At 34.7% G+C, this 20,747-nt stretch overlaps 2 protein-coding genes across 2 annotated transcripts in view; both read left to right on the forward strand.

Moving 5' to 3' along the window:
- Positions 1–1,277: 1,277 nt before the first annotated feature.
- LOC119641343 (Fanconi anemia group I protein) lies at positions 1,278–10,243 on the forward strand. Its single transcript, XM_038039930.1, has 14 exons — positions 1,278–1,427; positions 1,485–1,939; positions 2,001–2,236; positions 2,666–2,775; positions 2,851–3,301; positions 3,362–3,450; positions 4,633–4,745; positions 4,825–5,090; positions 5,153–5,484; positions 5,554–5,718; positions 6,913–7,079; positions 7,141–7,855; positions 7,917–8,317; positions 9,397–10,243. Exons 1-14 carry the CDS (start codon positions 1,317–1,319, stop codon positions 10,241–10,243), a joined length of 4,458 nt encoding a protein of 1,485 aa, XP_037895858.1. The 5' UTR covers positions 1,278–1,316.
- A 7,135-nt stretch (positions 10,244–17,378) lies between these two features.
- LOC119641344 overlaps positions 17,379–20,747 on the forward strand; it is a 65,061-nt gene continuing 61,692 nt past the window's right edge. Inside the window, exon 1 of the mRNA XM_038039931.1 lies at positions 17,379–17,442. Within this exon, the coding sequence (XP_037895859.1) occupies positions 17,379–17,442 (64 nt within the window). The remainder of the gene's footprint in view (positions 17,443–20,747) is intronic.

A 20,747-nucleotide genomic window follows, 5' to 3' on the forward strand; every position in this document is an offset into this window, starting at 1 on the left:
TGTCGTATTTAAACTAGCTTTTATCCTTAAAAAGTCGTTACGTTTCGAAAGTGAATTATTGTCAATTTATTATCGGTTGCCAGGCTTATGCATGTTTGCGATGGCTTAGGGGTTCATTTGCAATTTGGTCCTGTACCGGTTGTAAGTGTGCTCCTATGCTGATAGTGTACATGCTTTTTTTTCTTTTTTCTTTTTCTTTTTTTTTTTTCTTCTTATTTGTTTTATTATGCTTATACTCAATTTTATTGTTAATTAATATTAGTTTTGCATTAAGAGCCTATTGAACTCGACTGCTATTTGTTTAGTTGAGTTTCTAGTATAAGTGGAATAAAATAAATAAATAAATAAATAAATACCGGGTTTACTCTTGCGAATCCTCAGCATATCTCCATTAAGAGTAGAAATTGCGAGAAAACAGATTCCTAAGTCCATTTTGTTCCTGATGAGAGCAAAAATAGTCAAGTCAAAATTCGACCAGACTTAATCCAAAATTCACTCGAAATTCCGTTAAAAGTTATCCAAAGTTCGATTAAACTTAAGCCCAGCGTAAATCAGGGTCAAAACTCAGTCAAAAATCCGAGGTTGCTTTAGTTTCTTCCAGATTGCGGATGACCACAACCACGGATCACATTCGATTTTTAACCTCATATGTTTAATCAATCAAACAACGCCTCCATTGAAATTCAAGTTTTGACCTCATTGGACAAACCACCGGCCCAATCGGATGCCAATAAACTCAGAAAACCGTGTCTATTTTGTGTTTCGCACTTGATTAAACTTGCTGTCGCATTCGGCAAATCGAATCCTAACCTAACAATATTTTACTTACCTTTTATTAATTTTACCTTTTTTTTTTGTTAAAAGTTGTTCTTTCTTTTAACTGTTATTGGCACAAACAATTTGGCTGTTATTTGAGAAATTCAATTACGAACAAGCGACCGGAAAACAACGACAAAACAACGAAAATGAATGCTGTCGCTATTGTACGATTTATTCTCATTTTTTATGTATTAACTCGTCTTCTTTTTTTTTAATTTCACTGAAAATTTTTAAAAAAATTATTCAAGGCTTACAATAATGCAAAATTTTTATATACACTAACAACACTATATTATTCCGGTATTAATAGGACCTATTAAATACGACTATGTAGGTTTCAGCTGACTCGATAACAGCTGTTTTTTGCATTAGCACAAATGATTGCGCGAAAGCGATCAAAATATTGCGCCATTGCCAAAATTTAATTTTTGTTAAGAGAAAGTGAAATTTTTGTTTTTTGTAAAATTTTACGTTATTTTTTTTAAAGCTGCTTGGAGATGTCTTCAACTAGCGCAGCCTTGGTTTTAGAAAAGCAAATGTATACATTCAATGACCGACGTATGCTGCCGCAATTACAGAAATTACTGCAAAATACTTCCACAAAAAAGGTACAAGTTCAAGAGATATTTGCAAAGTCGTTTATAAAATGATTGGTATTTGTTTAGCTCACTGACATTCTGGAGAATAAATTGGGCCGTAATGAATTTGCAAAATTTTGGGATTGTTTGCTGCTAGGTTTCAGTATTGAAACTTTCGAAGCTAGAGAGAAACGATTCGCTTGTGTAAAGTGCTTTCTTGACGGCTTATTAAAGGTGGAACTAACTTATCGGCAAACTTATGATTTAATAACACGTTTGTGTTTGGATTTACAAAAATTTCCTAACGAGCATTTAATAGAGATTTTAGAGCATTGCGTAGACCATTTGCGTGTGGCAGACCCAAAATGTGTCGGATGGAAAGATTTGTTGCCGCCAGTCTTAAATATACTTACTGACCAACGAACAGTTATAGTCAACGGTATAACCATGGGTGGTTTGGAATATCGCGATTCAATTGTTAAAAATTTGTTTACGATGCGTTGGCCAAGTGAAGTTCTAACGCCATTGGCCGATATGTGCAGGTGAATATTTTGTATATTACATATTGAGCTGTTAATTAATGTTCATTCATTATTGACCTAGAGAACTTCAACTATCTGCTAATGAAATTACGGTCGTAGTAAATAAATTTTGTGGTTATGTACAATCTTTAGCTCCGATGGCATTGCCTGCGTTAGCATATCAATTGTTTTCCATTTGCTCTACCGCATCTCAGATTATTGTACCGATATTGGCATTGGACAAGTATTTTTACCGATTTTACTATAAAAAACTATTTGCCGATATGAATAGTAACTCTGTGGATTTTGATAGTATAGGTAAGAAATGGACAAAATGGACGAATTTTTATGTCCACGATAAGAAAAGAAAGTGTACTAACCTTATTAAGATATTTATGTAATTTTTAGATCAGGAATAGATTCTGAGGTCCGTCCAAAATCGGAATAGTCTTCACAAATGTTTATTTTCAAAATATACGATTAAGACTATAATCCTGCAATAACTAAGAAAATGAAACGACATGAAAACGAACTAAGTGAACTAAGTGGTTCGATTCAAGACGAGTATACCTGTCCATATTTATAAGAGTTATATTATTATTATTATTAACTTAGCTAGAGAAATAAATTCTAAACCCAAGTTGTAAAGCACTAGATCCACACACTCACGGCTAGTCGAGATTCTTTGCCTTTGGTCACTCAGGCGGATGCAACAGTTATTATTTATAAATTTATGCCTTTTTACAGATAAATATTCTGATAAGGAAATGAGAGAAGCTGAAGAAACAATTTTGCATCATTTGGATTTATGTACTCAGATTAAAATTACTGAGCAACAAATGTGTGCAGTATTAAGAGTAAGTCATTGGCCACAGAATCGCAGAATATTAAAAGAGATTAATAAGAGATTAATATTTTTCTTTGTTCTTTAGAACTTTATATCGATGCCGGACATCATATTGACACCTTTTGTTTTAAGCGCTATTCTAACCATGAGTAAAGTCAATCGTAATCCTAGTTGCGGTTTAAGTGCATCGATACTTCTACCATTTCTACGTAGCGTCATTTGTCGCAACGAGGACGAACATACCTTATCTGAATATTCGGTATGGTGTCGCGAGACTTTGCACCGTCAACACGTCGATATAGAGCAAATTTTCAAGGTACTAATAGATCAGAACAAAGATGGCAAAGATATGGTTACTCCCGGTCTCGTAAATTTAGTATTTGTTCTACTTAAATCTAAACAAAATCCATCATTACAACAAAAGGCTATTAATTTCCTAACGAAATTCATACGGAAACGTTTTATTTTTGGTCACGGCATTATAAAAAAATTAGCTGAATGGATGATAGTAGAACCAGATCAAAATCAATATTCTGGTAGTTAAAGTCAGAGTAGTCTTTACGTATATTTTAATTTATATAAATTGAATTTTTCAGAATGTTTGACATTATTAAGCGTAGCTGATACGTTCACTGTTTCCGAGTGTGTGGAAACAATCGATTGTGTTTTGGAAACCTTTCTGTGGGTGAGTTCTTTATAAATTGCGAGAGCGCTTTAAGTTTGTTGGAATTTTGGAAAACACAGCAATACACACTGTAGAATATATTAGGTCGAGTCATAAGCAACTTTCGTAACTAAGTTAGGTAGAATTTATTGTTCGTATTTATCCACTAGAAGTTACCGAAACAAACGACTTTTTCTTTTCACTCTATAGATGAGGATTCAGTTAGTCTTCTGTCAACTGTATTATATGAGGCATGTTACATTTAACTGTTTTTCTTAACTCCAGAGAGTCAAAAAGTACACGTTCGACATGTAATTGCTTTGCGAATTTAAACGACGCAATAGTGCTAAGACGACAGCTGAAGAATATGCAGCGTATACGGTGAATGACTGATAACTGTTGGGGCAGTTAGAAATTGGTTCGCAAAATCCGTTCTGAGAATACGACCTTAAAAGACGAACGCCCTTCCGACTTTGTTTACAACGTTTTAATGGCTATATTGGAGCAAAATTCACGCCAATCAACGAGAAAGGTACAGCAGAAAGGTTGAATACCTACCAATCTACTGTTAAATTAATATACTTTCGTTATTCAATGAAAGCAAAATAAGTGTCTATAAAAGCTGTAAGTGCAAAATACGTGAATGTAAATTGAAATTTCAATCAATATTTTAGTTGAAACAACTTGCTCGATCTCAAATGATTCTCGTTAGATTTAATTCAAAATTTACATAAAGCGCTTTACGAGCTCACTGGAAATTTGGGAAAATTGCAACATTAGAAGTTTACCTCATTGCTGTCTTGATGTCGCTGACTCATATTGCCATGTGCGCCCGTAAACTTCAATCAATTTACCTTTCTAGCCCTTTCAGTTTACATAAATTACAAGCTCAAAGCTTCGTCTTTAATACGACATGTTCAGTTTCTTATTTTTTGATAGCAAGTCGTTTAAAAGCAAGTTGTAGTTTATCAAGCGTATTCAACAAAGTAATTTAATATTGATGGGTTCTGGGTAAAATTTGTATAGGATATATTTGCTCGCTGTTCTCTTAGCACGACATGTTTTGTTATTTATGAGTTTGAAAAGACGTTTTAAGAATGATTGACGCTAAAATCGCTTAGGGCTTCAAAAATGTAGCATATATCCACAGATATTACAACTGTCAGTTTTTGTCTAAAAGTTCGTAAAAATAAATATTTTCAGATGCCTGGCGATCACTCGATGCAGATGATGCCGTTCATTTTGCCCTTATTAAAAATTTCACCCATCATAACAAATTCTTTTATAAATGTGCTTAGGAAAGCTATAAGATGCAAGTAGGTCTTCTGTACAGTAATTATTTTAAATGCATTTAAAAACTTTTTTTAATATATTTTTTAATTAATCGCATACTAGTGATGTCAAAGTTCATTGTATGGCTGTTTATGGTTTTTGTATGATTTTGAAGCAATTGAATAACTGCAACTCGCAGCGGTCGCAAGTGAACGTAAGCAGCATTTGTACTCAGCAAAATATTTCAAGTTGTGGTTTCATGTCACAAAGCGCCAGCGCAACCATGAACCGATCCCATCGACATTTTGATATGTTATCCTTGGATATTATGGGAATTTTAAGAAATTGCCTCCAACAGTCTGTAGATGTCAAGGTTACTTTATATGAAAGTAAATTTCAGTAATATAAGAAAATGAGGAAAATTTCCCGTTATATTACATTTATTTTTTAGATTTACAACGCGCCGTCGAATTAAATAATAAACTTGTCCCTCATATTGTGCAATTTATTGATTGGCATTTTCGTTCATATTTCGAATCGCCGCTTGAGGAGGACGATAGCAATCAGTTTAAGGTGAAATTTGAAAAAATCACAAAAGCAACGGACGATCAGGAAAATGAGATTCACATATATGATAATCTTGGACTACTTTTAGTATTTATTGCTCATTGTTTGGTTATTTTTGAAAATTTCGAATATGAATATAATGTTAGAGAAATGAGACGCTTGATTGAGACGTCCATAGAGAGGACTTTGAACAAAGGAATTAAGTTTGAAAGTACGGTACGTATACGCAAGTAGAATATTGATATATATATATATATATATATATTTATTATTTGTTTCTTTTAGATGGGGAATTTAACTCTTTTAAAAAATGAATTAATTCTTCAGCAATTGAATTTTTTGGAAGGTCTAATGGCTTACTGTATATTAATGTCGAAATCGAACAATGATTATGTCAAACACATATTGGGATTGTTTAGGGAACACGAAAATTTAATAGAACGTCTTAAGGTACGAATATGAAAATCGCATGTAAAATGAAATATTGAACTTGGTTAATCGTACTTCCTGTATTGTGGTGCAGAGTATATTAAATAAAATCCATAAAGAGTTTCGAGATACCGATCCATTCATAATAATTTTCTGATTTAAACTCGTCTGTCCGTCTGTGTATGTTGCTTTGTGGGCAATTTTTGGAATATATTAACGATATTTGGTACTTTGACTTGCTTGGACCCAAAGGCGAATGCTATTGACAATGGATTGGATCACCTTCGCGACCACTACCCACTAAACGATTTGCCTTGAGACAGTCCCTATAAGAGAAAACCTTGGAGTTTTCAAAATTTCTCGGAAAAAATCGCTAAGTCATAATTTATAGTGAAAAATTTGATTCGAACTGACAGGTTTTCGACTCCGCCCCATATAATCATTGCTGCAAAGGACAGAAGGACTTATTTTTTAATAATTCATAGTGAAAATTGAGCCAAGTAAGGAAGTGGACATAGAAATTTACTGCGGCATCAAATTTGGAACTTTTTTGATGTGAGGGCTTTCATGAGAAGTATAGACCTTTAATTTATAAATATAACAATAAAATAAATGAAGAATTGTATTAGGCGATATGATGCAGACTTCATAATCTTTTGTGTTTTCCGGTCATAATATGTTTACGTGTTTTAAAAAAGATTTGAGTCAGTCCCTTCCATAGTCAACTAAGAAATGATGTGTTGTTAAAGGAAATTTTCTAAAGCCTTTGAGATGCTAACTCGTTAATTTATTGTTCTTTTATATCGATTAAATTTTTTACTTTTTTTTTATGTTTGCTAGATACATTCTTACGTTTGTATAATTCAGAAATGGGCATGAAAACATATGCATTCATATATCGATTCCATTTAATCTAAACATTGTGCGCGTCACGGTCAAAAAATCGACTACCAATAGACAAAAAATAATTAGTCTGAAACTTAGTACAAACATTTGCCAAGATTGTCTTGTCTTTCGTGAAAAGAAGTTACGCCATCCTAACGATGGTCAAAATCCGTAATTCCGTACATTATTCGAAAATTTGGTCGAGGGCTAGAGTGAAGATTTCCGCCACTGAATTATATTAATTAACATTTTTTTCACCTTAATTACAATATTCATCACTTCTAAAGTGGTTTGGTTGAAATTAGGCGTAATATGTATAACTTCTTCCAGTCACTTTCTACCAAAAAATCGATTAAAAAATCGAAAACGAATATTGATCCAGAAAATGCGACTCTGGGTTCAAGTATAAATAGTAGCGCAACGAAAAAAGGGCCGAATAAGCCTGAAAATATTTGGAATTTGGTTGTGGTGGAGCGTTTCATGCGTTTACTTCACGAGTAAGTAATGAAAATATCGCCTCAATTTCATTCTAATACCATGTCGTCTTTCTTTTGATAGAGATGTTGTTCCTTTCGCTTCGGCGAATATGGCTACGCCTCTAAGGTCTCATGTAAATTTGGTGCGTTATGTGCTGGAAGTTGCTGGCCACAAAGTCGAAGCCATACATTTACAACCTTTGTATAAGCAGTTATCGCACAGTAAACGTACGTTCAAATACTTGAGCGACATAACGAAAGTGGTTTATGAACGTTGCATTAAAGTTTTACCTATGCTGTGGAAAGAATTTGATCTCACTTCTGCTTCCTTAGCTACAGAATGTTTTCGGCAATGCTTGAATACTGCTAATATAACCTACAAAACCAAGTTCTCCGATACATTTGTACGCAATTTTGATTTGCATGCATCCAATAAGAGCAGCGAATGCATACTCGTTCTACAAAATATTATACAGACCTATATGGAAGAAGAGTCATCTGATGCTGCAGATTCCATGCTCAATGATCCGGAAGGATGTAAGATTCCTTATAATCTATTGTTGAGTTTGGAGATACTCTATGAAAATATATCATTCGATAGTCGTATGACAGTTGAATCGTATAGTTGGTTACTGCAATTTTGCGAAAAGTATGAGATTAACAATAAAGAGTTAAGTCTGGTACATAAATTATTGTTTAAGCAAAGGCAAAAAACTCATTCTGGGGCGTTCTTTCAAACGATACCATTGCATTTCAGTAAATTGTGGTCGTCTATTAGAGACGAAGTACAAGAAGAGGTACGTTAGCGTGTAATTGTTGTCTTTTTTTAAAAAAAACAAAACAAGAATCTATTTGTAGGACGTTTGCACTCAATCTCGAGTAAAGTTGAAATCGATTACCGTGGTGACAGCCGAATCGTGCTTGCTGTATACGTATGAAGCTATACGAAAACAAATTGAAGATGTTGAATACTTTATTACCAAAGCAAATAATTTGACCTATAAATGCCGCATAGCAGATGAAGATGATCGTGATTTCTGTTTAGCTGCTTTAAGTTCATTGGAACGTTCCATATGCTCTCAATTAATTCATGTATCGCAGACTTTAATAAATTTTACCAATGTTTGTATACCATTGGGAACATCTATGGATGGTCTGCTGAAAGTCGTTATGCAACATTATGTTTGTTTAAAGAATATGGCCAAACATTTTCTTAACTGTTGTGCAGGTGATGTAAAGGTGTCGCTGCGTGGCACAAAGTAAGTAAGAAATTATGAAAATTTTTTCTATCGAAAATTGATATTTAAGTTTTGTAGAAATAGGTTTCAAAATTCCCATAAATTATATAAATTCTTGGATTCAAATTTGAAATGCACCTAAACATGTCCGTCTGTTCGTTTGACCATCTGGCTGGTCTGCTCAACTGTGTAAAGTGTCTGTGGTAAACATTCTCCCGTTAGCGAAAATGAAGATCTCGCCTACAAATATGCGAAAGAATTTTGAAGTGCAATAAACTTTTCAAAGGACCCGCCTACAACGTCCACACGTATATGCGCCGAAGTTTTTATTTTGAAAATAGAAGAAATCAGTCGCGTCCACTTCATATTATAGAGCATGAAATTTCATTCTTTTACTTTTTTGTTTGTTTTAGGGTAATGGTGATGGGTATAAAAGATTCGGTTGGGACCGAATACCATTTTCTTACTTCTTTTCTTTATTTAATATTTTCTTGCTTAACCAATTTTTTCCGTTCTATAAAACTGAAAAAATATATGTATATATATATAAAATATACGTATATTAAACCTATACCCTATTTGTTGAAACGTTTCTTTTTATACCCACTACTATAAGATGACGGTGTACCCAATTTGTTTTTCTTCCATAATATATGTAGCAACCAAAAGAAAGGTTCAGAGATCCTTTAAAGTATACGTATTCTTGATCCTGAGTTGATTTAGTCACGTCTGTCCCTCTATGAGTCCGTGTGCAGGGTGTTGTTGGCATTCTTCCGATCGCAAAAATGAAGATATCAACTTCAAATTTGGTAGAAATATTGGAAGTTTCTACACGCAGGTTGGTATTCAAATCAAACCCAAGCTGCCATTGCTGTCTCTGCTCACAAACATGTTCACGTTAAATGAAGAATTGAAACAATCTAGAAAACACCGAACATTTCGGTATTCTTTGATCAAGACTGCGCAGATCTGTGACTGACACTTTTCAAAGATGATTAGCAAATAAGTATATAATTTTTCGTACGTGGGACACGCTTTAGATTCATCGTTCGACAAATACCTTATGTTTACTTTGTTTTTTATTTTCATTTTCTCTCAAGATTTGATATCTTATTGAAAGTGGTGGGTAAAGCATTGCCATCTAACTTTTATGCTTTAATAACGTATATCGAAAGCAATGTATTGGATACGGATAAGAAGCACAAACGTAATCCTCAAGTTGGAGCTGCAAAAGTTCTAAGGGAAACGAAATTTATATCAAAAGTTATTCTCTGCATAGAGAACTTCAACAAAACTATCGTCCTTTTGGCTAAAAGAACTGATCTTCGCTTAGCGAATTTTGTTCATGTTGGTACCGCTCGAGATTATCGCGTTAAAACTTCCGATTTAAAAGCAGCCATAGATCGCACTCTGTCACATAGCAGTCAGATAGAAGATGCTGAGGTGTTAGACGATAGTAATGGAAATGAGGTGGAAGGCGAAAACGAAAACGAAGACGAAGAAACTTTATTAGAACAAATCGAAGAAGAGTCCAGACTTTTGGAAAATCAAGAGAATGAAAATGAAGAAGACGAAGAAGAGGAAGAAACAAATGATAATTATCAGACACGTCGTAGTAGTGTTTCAAGAAAGGCTTCTTCTGATGAAAGGAAATTAGAAAATTCCGAAAAAAATAATAGAAAGAACAAAAGCAAAGAGAATAAGACGAGTACAGATAACGTAATCGAATCTGATAGTACTACTTGCTCACCTATAACACCCGACGATAATGAAGTGCTGCGGAAGGAAAGCGAAAATGTTGACGAATCACAATTAAGAAAAAATGTAGCTAAAATTAATGCCAGATCTACAAGGAAACGTACGCAAAGGGATAGCGATGCCTCGGAAGCTGTCAGCGAACAGCCTACGAAAAGACGAGCAAGTAATAGACTTTCATCGAAGAAATGAATTATTTTAAGACTTTCTTTGTAATAGATTTCGAAATGTGTCTTCAAGAATAAAAAAAACTACAACACACTTATTATTATTGTTATTATAATTAATTTAGCCAAAGAATGAAATCTAAGACTAAAGTCTTAAAGCACCAGCATCTAAGGCTATCGGCTTTGAGATTCGAACCCGTGACGATTGAATTGTTAGTCGAGACTTTGCCTACTCGGACACGCAGGCGGGTACAAAACACTTAATTTTACAGTTAGTATTGAAGAAAAACTTTCAATTTTACTATCTAATCCAATATCGATTTTCCAGAACGTGTAATATTAGAAGTTTCGACATCGTACCGAAAATGTTCAATCACTTACATGTTTTCGGGCAACTTTGCCCTGCTCTCTAACGATAGACTTGTAAGAAATATTCCAGTTCAGTATAAAATTGGGATTGGATTAAACTGTTAAAACACTTGCTATAGTTGAATTATAATTTCATTCTTATTATTGCACAAACTTTTGCACGTTGGTTCGAAGATATCGCTTATCAACTTGAAAAAGTCTGGATTAAAAGTATCCTCATAACACGTAAAACTTAATTTGTGCACCAAAGAAAATATTTGTGGCGTAATTTTACTAAATTCTAGACAAATTGGTATTAAACTTTAAGTAAACTTTTTGAAATCAAATATCTGCTTTTTTATACCTACCACTGAAGCATGGCGGTATACTCATTTTCTTTTATTTTTCATAATGTATGTGGCACTCAAAAAGAAGCTTCACAGACGCTATAAAGTACAGTAAAAGCTTCTTATTTGTGCTTCTGTCTTGCATTCGCTTTTTCACTATTCGCGGATTAAAACAAATTTAAAAAAATCCTATATTCGCGGCTATAAATTTCTTTATTCGCGGATCTAATAACTACATACATGATAATAAAAGGATTCCGATAGGTATCTAATTCCAATACCATTCCGTATTCACGGTTTCTGTATTCGCGGCACATATACCCCGCGAATAAAGAACTTTTACTGAATATATATTCTTGGTCAGCGCGAAATTCTGAATTGACTTAACCATGTCTGCCCATCTGTGCGTCTGCAAGGTGTTGGTTGTTGGCACTCTCCCGGTCGCAAATGTGAAGATATCGACTTCAATTTTAGTAGAAACATTGGAAATTTTTGCACGTAAGTTGATATTGAAAATGGGCCAAATTGGTTAAAGCAGAAGCCCGCAATGGAGCATGAACTGAACGCACCTCCGCTTTTCTTCGGAAAAATTTTTGGGTTTTTGCTCGTTACTCAGAAATTATAAAAGTTAGAAGACGGAAATTTTCCACAATTAGTTTATGAAACACTCTATTCTTTGGGGGCAGCAATGGAAAAACTCGGCCACGTCCACACAAAGTTACAAGTGATTATATTTTATTTTTTTCACTTTTTTGAGGTTTTATGCTTATTTATCATTAGGCAAGGAATGTAGAATGTTTACAACTATGAAGATATATTAACCGTCTAAAAATGCGTTAATTCTAAATTGAGTATAGTAGATACTACCACCTAGTGGATTGATTTTTCTTAATAATAATAGCGATATGGGTATCAAATAAAAGGACTTGGAGAATAGAGTGCGAAAGGCACAGTGGTGGGTATGGGAGATTCGGCCCTCGCGGACTATAACTTTCTTGCTTGTTAACTTTGTGGTCAAACCATTGTGTATATAGAACTATGGAACTTCTAAAATTTGTGAATAAAAAATGAAATAAAGTCGTTTTCACAAATTTTTTTTGCAGGATTGAAACCGTGAGTGCTTAAAGCATTTTCGATTTTTGGCGAGTTGGAAAAAAAGTATGTAATCTGCTACTGACATGACAAACGACGATTTCTCTCCTGTCCATCGCGGACGATAGCAGAGACAGGAGTCGATCGTCTGGTCAGGTTGTGCAATACACTTCCAATCCCATCAAGTACACGTAATATGTAAATCCAGCCTTTGGCCCCATTTGCGCAGCTTCATCCATTATGGATCCTGTTCTTTTTTTGGGGCATAACTTCCCTACATGACTTATTTTTTTCCATCCAATAATAATCTGCTAAAAAAATGGGTGGATTTCTTCTCGTTTCACCAGTGCTACGTAGATGCATTTAATTTGTCAGTCTACGTTATGCACGTGTTTGTTTGCCTCGCACGCGCTATAGGAGGGGTTTTTATTGAAAGGAAAGCCATGAAATTTTTGAACTTAAAATATGATTTTTTTTTATGGTCGACGAAGCGAAAAAGGTGATAAGAGGTTAAATTTTGCCCCATGGCACAGAATTTAATGTTCATCGCTTTGCTATTATCCCGACGTTGAATGCAATAGAAGGTAAAAAGGGGGCGATTACACCGGAAAACATTGTAAAAATCCCAAAAACTAATTTCGATAATTAAAATGTATGGACCAGCAATAAAGGCGATGTATTCATCCCATTGCATTAAAATTTGGGCAAGAGAAGCCTGTCTAAGTCAAAATATATTTAAAATTTTTCGAGGTTAAAAGCGAATATATACGTATGTTGGAAACAGCGGCCGTCTAAGTTGAAATATTTATATTTAAATTACTTTGTCAATCTCTTGATTGAAATTTTTGTGTATCAGAGAAGTCTGTCTGTCAAAAATAAATTTGTTTTATATTTTTCTAATTTAAAGGTTATGTTCAGCTAAGGCGCTCCATCGATCCGATGGGTGTACCTAAAAGTGTCAAAAAGTCTAAATCTATGCACGGATGATATGTAGACTAGCATAGATAGGTTGGATCATATATTGAAAGAAAAAATTCAAAGCCTATGAAAAAGTCGAATAAATGAAAAAAAAAGAAATAAATTCAGTAAAAAGCGAATTTAAACTATGGACTAAATAATAGTTTTCTTTATATAATTTACTTTACTTTCGATCAATTTTTTCAAATAATACCCAAATGTCCGATAACGAAGCTGCGTGTGTGAACAGTACCCTCGAAACAATCAAGAAAAATGGGAAAATATTTGTGAAAACTATGCGAACACATACATCACACACACATCTTGTTAGAGATGTTAAGGCTAGATATCATTATTTATGCAAAATATTTCTCATACAAGAAAATCAGAAGAAAAACAATTGAAAAATAAATGAAAATTTTCCCGCTAACCAGCAGAGTGCAGCATGCAATCAATATATTGCGACGAATAGTGAACATTGGAATATTTTAACGACTGCTGTCCTTTTGTTGTCACCATTTTTGCGCACAATTTCATATTCAAAACGTTTTTTTTTTTGGTCGCATTGTTGTTGCCTTGTAATGTACATGTGTCCGTCAGAATATTTCCACCACAAAAAAACTATCAATAAGTCGTATATGCGAACAACACTAGTGGGTTTTTATCGAGTTTTTTTTTATTTTTACTTCCATTACATGAATAGGAAAAAGTTGTGTTGATTTTTCAAGTGCGTTTCGCAAAAATGAAGGGAAATTTCGTCGTGACATGTCATCGTTGACACATTCACTAATTGCAACATTTACGCTTAAATGCATTTTTCATTTTTCCATTCACGGCAAAGCTAAGACGATGCCTTCTCCATATAATTGTTCTGAAAATGCCGTTGTATGCAGATGAACTTTGACACACACCTCATGTAGTCTCGTCAGTTAGTTACTATTTCCTTTTTTCAATTTCGAAATTTTCCTTTAGCAGTTGAGTTCATTAATTCGTCATTATTTTTGCTTTTAGTTTTAAAAATCAATATTAAAAAAATTAATGGATTCTTCCAAGGTAACTGAAAACAATTTTACGATATTGTTTTTATTATTGTAATTCTAGACTAGTGACATAAATTCATAGACTAAAAGAAAAAACACATGGAGCACTAGCTACATAGGCTATCGGTTCTAATTTATACAAGTACATTAAATATTGAGCTTAATGGTTTTAATAAAGTAATATATTGCATGGATAGTCTGCTTTGTGGCTGATTTTAGAATGACCATAGGATTAGTCGCTTCATATGCAATACTTCTAGCCAAGGAATAGTTGAGACAGTCACAGAGAATATACTTTATAGTGAGAATTTGTCCACTATTGCAGATTGGGGAGGAAGACTTCTTAAGAATCCATTGATGAGTTGCAATTGTATGGCCAAAGGGAAAGGTTTGGATCTTGATTTTTTCTACATTTGTTGGCCAAAAAGGTGGAATTAATTGAGGATTAATAGGGGAGTAGTGCTGATGATGGTATTGTAGATTTCCTTCAATAATTTTCCCTTTAACTTTTCTTCCAATGTATCTTTGAAGACCCAACTTTCCATGACATGATCCTTAATTAGAGCTGCAGAAGTAGCATACTTCGCCGCTTCTCATTTCCCAATAAACCGATACGACTTGGTGCCCAAAGCATTTAAATTTTTTCGCCGGTTGTTGTAATGATATTCCTTAATTTGCTGATGGTGCTCCATCCCGAAGTCGAAGGATTCCGTGCAGTTTTCAATACAGAGAAAATGTAAGTAATAGTGACGGTTTATGGGAAATGTTCACAGCGTGAGGGACGTGTGAAGGTTGAAGCACTTTCATGAAATACGTGATTGAGAAGAATCTGATCTGAAGCATCTACCACGGCACAAGCAGGCGGAAGACCAGAAGATTTTGAGCCATCTGTGTATAAAAGGTTCCAAAAAGTACTCTCCAGTACTTGGGCTTTTTCAGCTATTCGATTCCTGAAGATAATATCTATAGTTTCCAAATTTTGGTTAGATTTTGTTCTATTTAAAAGTCATCAAGGAAAGATTTAAGTAAGGAATAAAGCGTACGTAACTTAATTTACTTAGCAATTTACTCTGATTCGGAACGCCCTATTCTAGAAGATAGGCTTGTTTGGCATTCTTGAATTTCTATACCTAAAACTATTCAAAATTTTATTGATAGATAAGATATAGTTGTCTCATTTTTGGAAGTAAACCGCATTGGTGAAGGCGGAGGGTGCAATCCTTTCTTTTTGCACTAAGCTATTTATAAACAATGTAAACATAAGCGACATTAAGTCAACATTATAACACCGCAAGACCCAGGCTAAAAGTAATTATCACTTTATCTATAAATTCATATTTCATTTTCATTGCTCGAGCGCCATACCGGCTATTTGTTCCGGGTTTTGAGACTTCACTAAATCAACGCTTACTAGCAGTTATATTGATTCCGTTTTTATTGATTATTATCATCTAAGCATGACATTGCCAAAGAACGAGGTTTTATACTAAGCATTGAATCACATCTGTCGATTAGCCTGCGAACCTTATTTAAATTCTCATTGGAAAAGCTTTATAAGGTGATACCTTTTAGGGGTCGAATTGGAGGATTTCTATAAATTTCACTCAACAGGGCATTCGAATCAATAGCACCTTTGATAAATTTTACCAAGAATGATATTCCAAATTGAAATCGATCTTTCTCCGTGGGGAATGAATAGTCATCTCCATGTGGTGATAAAGTCACCGGGCTGTCCCACGGCCGGTCCCTTAATGCGAAAAGCGGGAATTGTTTTCGCACCGATACGATTGCTTTCACAAAGCAACGATAGGACGTAGACTGTACCGCCACTGCATATGCCAATATTGATCTAACTAACGTCACATACAGTCGTTTTGCAATATATGGGTCGTGAAATTAACGAGCCCACCCAATCTCAATGTAGATCTTGCTTTACCGACAGCTGATAAAATATGTAGCTTAACACGTGTTTCTCTATTAAAAAGCACACTTAAATCATAAGTCATACCTGCATCCTCCAATTTATACGAGTTTATAAAGTATCATGTCAGTCCGTCTTGAAAACAACATTTTCTCACAAGTTCAATGCTAAGCCATTTGCCGGGTTCTAGAAGCATCTAAATTGTTTAGGTCAACTTGAAGTGTTCTAGCGCATAAGTCTCTGTGAATAGTCATAAATAGCCTCACGTTATCTGCATACATTAACATTTTGGATGATTTAATCGCATATGGGAATAATAAAGAATAAGAAACATGTCAGCGACAAAATTAAGTGTTTGAAAATGTTGTACGTCGATAAGTCGACTTCCTACTGTCTACGTTTGTTTCCTGTATACTTTAAATCGTTTGTGTAAAAGTGGTTCCGCCCTTTTCCGATGAAGAGTGACCTAATCACTATTGACCCTGGTATCTTGGCCATCTTCTAATAGCTAAGATTGTTTGCTGTGGGCTGTTAACCATTCAGTTTTCTGCCTCACCCAAGTTGTTAAATCTTACATATTTACACCTATCACCGAAGGATGAGTGGTATATTCATCTTGTCAAAACGTTTGCAACGCCCAAAAGGAAATGTCAGCAGTCCCACAAAGTATATATATTTTTGATCAGCATTAAACTTTGAATTGATTTCAAGTTGTCCGTCTGGTTGTCTGCCCGTCTGTGTAACGTCTGTTGTAATCTTTCTCCTTGGTGAAGCTATCGATTTCAAATTTAACAGAAACAATGAAAGTTCTTGCATGCACGTTGGTATTGAAAATAGGCCAAATCGACCGAAGGACACGCCCACAGCGCCAAGTAAACTGAGAACACCTCTGCTTTTCAAAAGTACGTTTTTTCCTTACGACAAAACAAGCTTTAAAAACGCCATAAAATGTATAAATTCTTGGCCATTTTCAAATTTCGAATCTACTTAAACATGTCCGTCTGTTAGTCCGCCTGTCTGCGCAAACGTGTAGTGTTTGTGGTAAACATTTTCACGTTCGTAAGAATAAAGATATCGCAAAAGAATTTGCAAGTGCCTTAAATTTTTCAAAGGACACGCCCTACAACGCCCACGACCACATACTTATGCAGCAAAAACTTTTGTTTTGATAAGAGAAAAAGTCACCCTCGCTCACTCCTTGTTATAGAGCATTAAAATGTAATTCTTTTACTTTTTTTGTCTTTTTAGGATAACAGTACTGGGTACAAAAGATTCGGCCACAATCGAATATAATTTTCTTACTTGTTGGTTATTATTGTTGTTGTTGTAACGTTCAGTTATTTATTATTATAAAACTAATGTTATATGATTTTTGGTTTTTAGTTAACTTTTTCGAGTTGCGTTGTGCGTTTGTTTTGCTTTATATGCTAATACATTTCGGAAAAGTTATAAAGGATGTTATCGAAAGTAGAAACGTTAATTCTCATTTTATCATTCCAAACGTGCTTTACCAAATTACGTATGTAATTAGATAAATAATTTGTTTGTTAATATTTTGTTTGTTTGTTTGTTAATGATAAGCAAATATTAAAAGCGACTAAGCGGACAAATTAAACGATGGACATAGTTTAATCATTTAAGTTTTGTGAACTTTTTATCAAACGTTTCATATAAGTGTTTCGCGGTGATTGATAAAGAGTACGTTTCTATAATTTCGACCGCATATTATTTATGTCTTATATGGAAGCTTTCGTCAAGATTGGTCTTCACCTACCAGCAAGCGGTCGTGAGGAATTTCGCCATACGAAAATGCGCTCACGAGGCCGTAAAGTATATTAGCTCTTGATCAGCATAAGATTCCGAGTAAACTTGGCTATGTATTCGTTCGGCTGTTGGGTTCAAAAGTGTGCAGTGTGGCATTTAGGCTCCCAGGAGGGACATATGAACTAATTGTCCCTTAATTTCCTGTGCAAAATGTGAAGGGCTTAAGGAAAGTTTAGTTTGGAATTTGACACAAACCCTTGTAACGACTATTTAGATCTCTAAAGAAAGAAGGAGGGGCGGTTTCCTCTAATAGATGAAAAAGCATAGTTTACATCATCTAAAACGAGTTACATATGTTGCCTAAGACCGGTGAAAAGTTTCCCCAATTTGATTTGCAATTATTTAACGAAGTCATGTTGGCGTAAATGGTTGTCACTGCGATATGATTTCACTATTTTGGGCTAAAAGTCATTCCCAAGACTAAGAATGTTCGATTAAGGGATTAAATACTTCGTTTGGATTTCTTAAGGCAGATCTTTCTACCTGCACCAACCTCAAATGCAGAGGACTCATATTTACTTCATAGTCATTCTGAATACTGTAGACCCTATAATGAAGATATCGCTACCTCCCGTATCACGGTAAATGCCGAGGACTCGTATTTATTTCACAATCATTGTAAATCGTGTAGACGCAGTAGATTACAAGGTAATGAATGCCTTATAATTCATCAGAATTCGTCAAACTTGTGTCATTCCTCTGTGAAGAACAGAACTTATCTGAAATAGCGGAACGTATACAGTAATAAGGCTGGCAAGACTAAGAAAGACTAGTAGCCTGCAAAGCAGTTGAAACAACAATTAACTGCAATTCTCGCAATTAACTGAAAGCATAGCGACAAGTGAAACTGCTTCAAATCTCTTTTAGTCATTGTTATTCCAAATTGTCTATAGACGATTCAAAGGAATTTGAGAAAAGTTGATGCTTTTCTTACTTTAACAAAGACAGGAAAGTATGTTCGCAACTAATTTTCAAACATTTCTGTGGAGTCTTTTCTGCAAAGCCATTAATAATTATATCAATAAAAACGGAGTATGTAAGCAGTGTTGAGACATCATTTCTGATGTGTGATATGAATGTTAATTAAGAAAAATTTATTAGGTGAACAAAATTCCTATTTAATTGCTTAATTGGTTTGCCTCTATATAAGAGCTCAACTTTCGCGTACATGTGCTTACCTGCGAATGAATTAATAAAACGTGTAATGATAGCGATTGATAAGTAAAGTAAATATTTCAAAAACTGTTTGATTAGCAATGCAGACACGTTTCCGACAAGGTCAGCGCTTTTAATTAACATAATAATCGCCTTGGAGTGCAACTTGGATATCTACGACATCTCAAACAAATATATAATGCAATGATCAGAAATCGTGGAATTTATTATCGTCTTTTCACAACGATTCAAAGAACAAATAACAGATGATTTACAGTGTCAACATGTCTAAGCTGCGTTGAGGGTGTGTTTTTGGCAATCTGTAAACATGTTCGTGGTAATGTCGACGGAACCCTTTTGAGTGGCTTCTACAGCGTAGCGCTTTTGATCGTTAAGAGGCGAAATGGCGTGTGATTGATGGTTAAAACCTCTCACTAGTGTTGATCGTCAAGCGTATGTTTCCCCTTTTAATTTTGACACATTCCCATGAGCTTAAGCAGGCCTCTCGAAGGACAGCAATATAGTATGGATGGCTTATTATGGACGGATTTCTCCTCCTCGTTGAAGGGAATCCAATTATAAGCTAAGTTCTTTAAGAAATACCTTAATAAGAGTTAGCAGAGAATCTCTAATCGGTTTGCAACAAAAGAATATTGGCTTTGCCTTCTTTATTACTGCTTCATTTGCATTTGGCTTAGAGGTCCACTGTCATTGTGAGGATAAGGTTGGCAATCGTTTGCACTTTGCAAGGGAATTTCACCTCTTTTCCGACTCAATGGGATTTTAGTTATCTACTATAGGCAGGCAAGGCGAGCCAGAGTAATGATCTCCAGCTTGCTAAGAATATAATGATCGTGCAACCTTTGGTTTGGTTATCTGCAAGTGTTGCGATGTAATGTAACATGTGGTGAAAAGTAATAATAAAACTTTGATGAACACTGTAAATATTTAGAAAATACTCGGAAAGGAACAAAGATTAAAATTCATGCAATTGAATTCATACTCTTCCCAAGTGGAAAGAATGGAGAGGAAGTTCATATCACAGCGCATAAATGACGTTATTCGCCGTTTCTGCAGGGCCTCCAAAACCATTTTTTTGCATAGTTTAGTGTATAAACTGAGCTGTGAAAAAGCTCCAAAGATCGAAAGTACCAGTGCAGAACTTTTCATATTTTCTTATCATATATTACTTAACTATTTACATTAAATGCTTGAGTATCTTCTATTTGCTTATTTTTACATCCTTCACCAAAGGATGGGGGGAATACTTCTTTTCTCAAAACGTTTACAAGGCGCAGAAGAAAGTAATAGAGACCACACAATGTATATATATTCAAATTCTGAATCGATTTAAGCACGTCCGTCCGTCCGTCTGTATAATGTCGATTACAAATATTCTCCCGTCCGCAAAAATGAAGCTGTCGCCTTCAAATTTGAATTTCTTGCACGCAGGTTGATGTTGCAAAAGGTCCAAATTTTTCGAAAGACACACCCACAGTACTATTTAAACCGAGGAGATCTCTGTTCTTCAAAAGGAATAAAAAATGGTATCGCAGATAAATGTGCAAAAATTTGACCGTATATTCTATGGGCGATGCTGTAGTATTTTTACAAAAATGGGAACACGGACACGCGGACACGCCTACTTAATTTTATAGATTGCCATAATTTCATTTTTTTACAGAACTTTTATAACACGCAAAGGCAAGGCACCAAAATTCCATAAAGTATATAAATTCTCTGCCAATTTCGAATTCGTAATGCATCTAAGTAGGTCGGCCCATTCATCTGTCCATCTTTCCATTTGCACCACTGGGTAGTATGTGTGGTAAAGATACTCCCATT

This window comes from Glossina fuscipes, unplaced genomic scaffold, assembly GCF_014805625.2.
Source record: "Glossina fuscipes isolate IAEA_lab_2018 unplaced genomic scaffold, Yale_Gfus_2 148, whole genome shotgun sequence".
In the NCBI taxonomy this organism is placed as follows: Eukaryota; Metazoa; Arthropoda; class Insecta; order Diptera; family Glossinidae; genus Glossina; species Glossina fuscipes.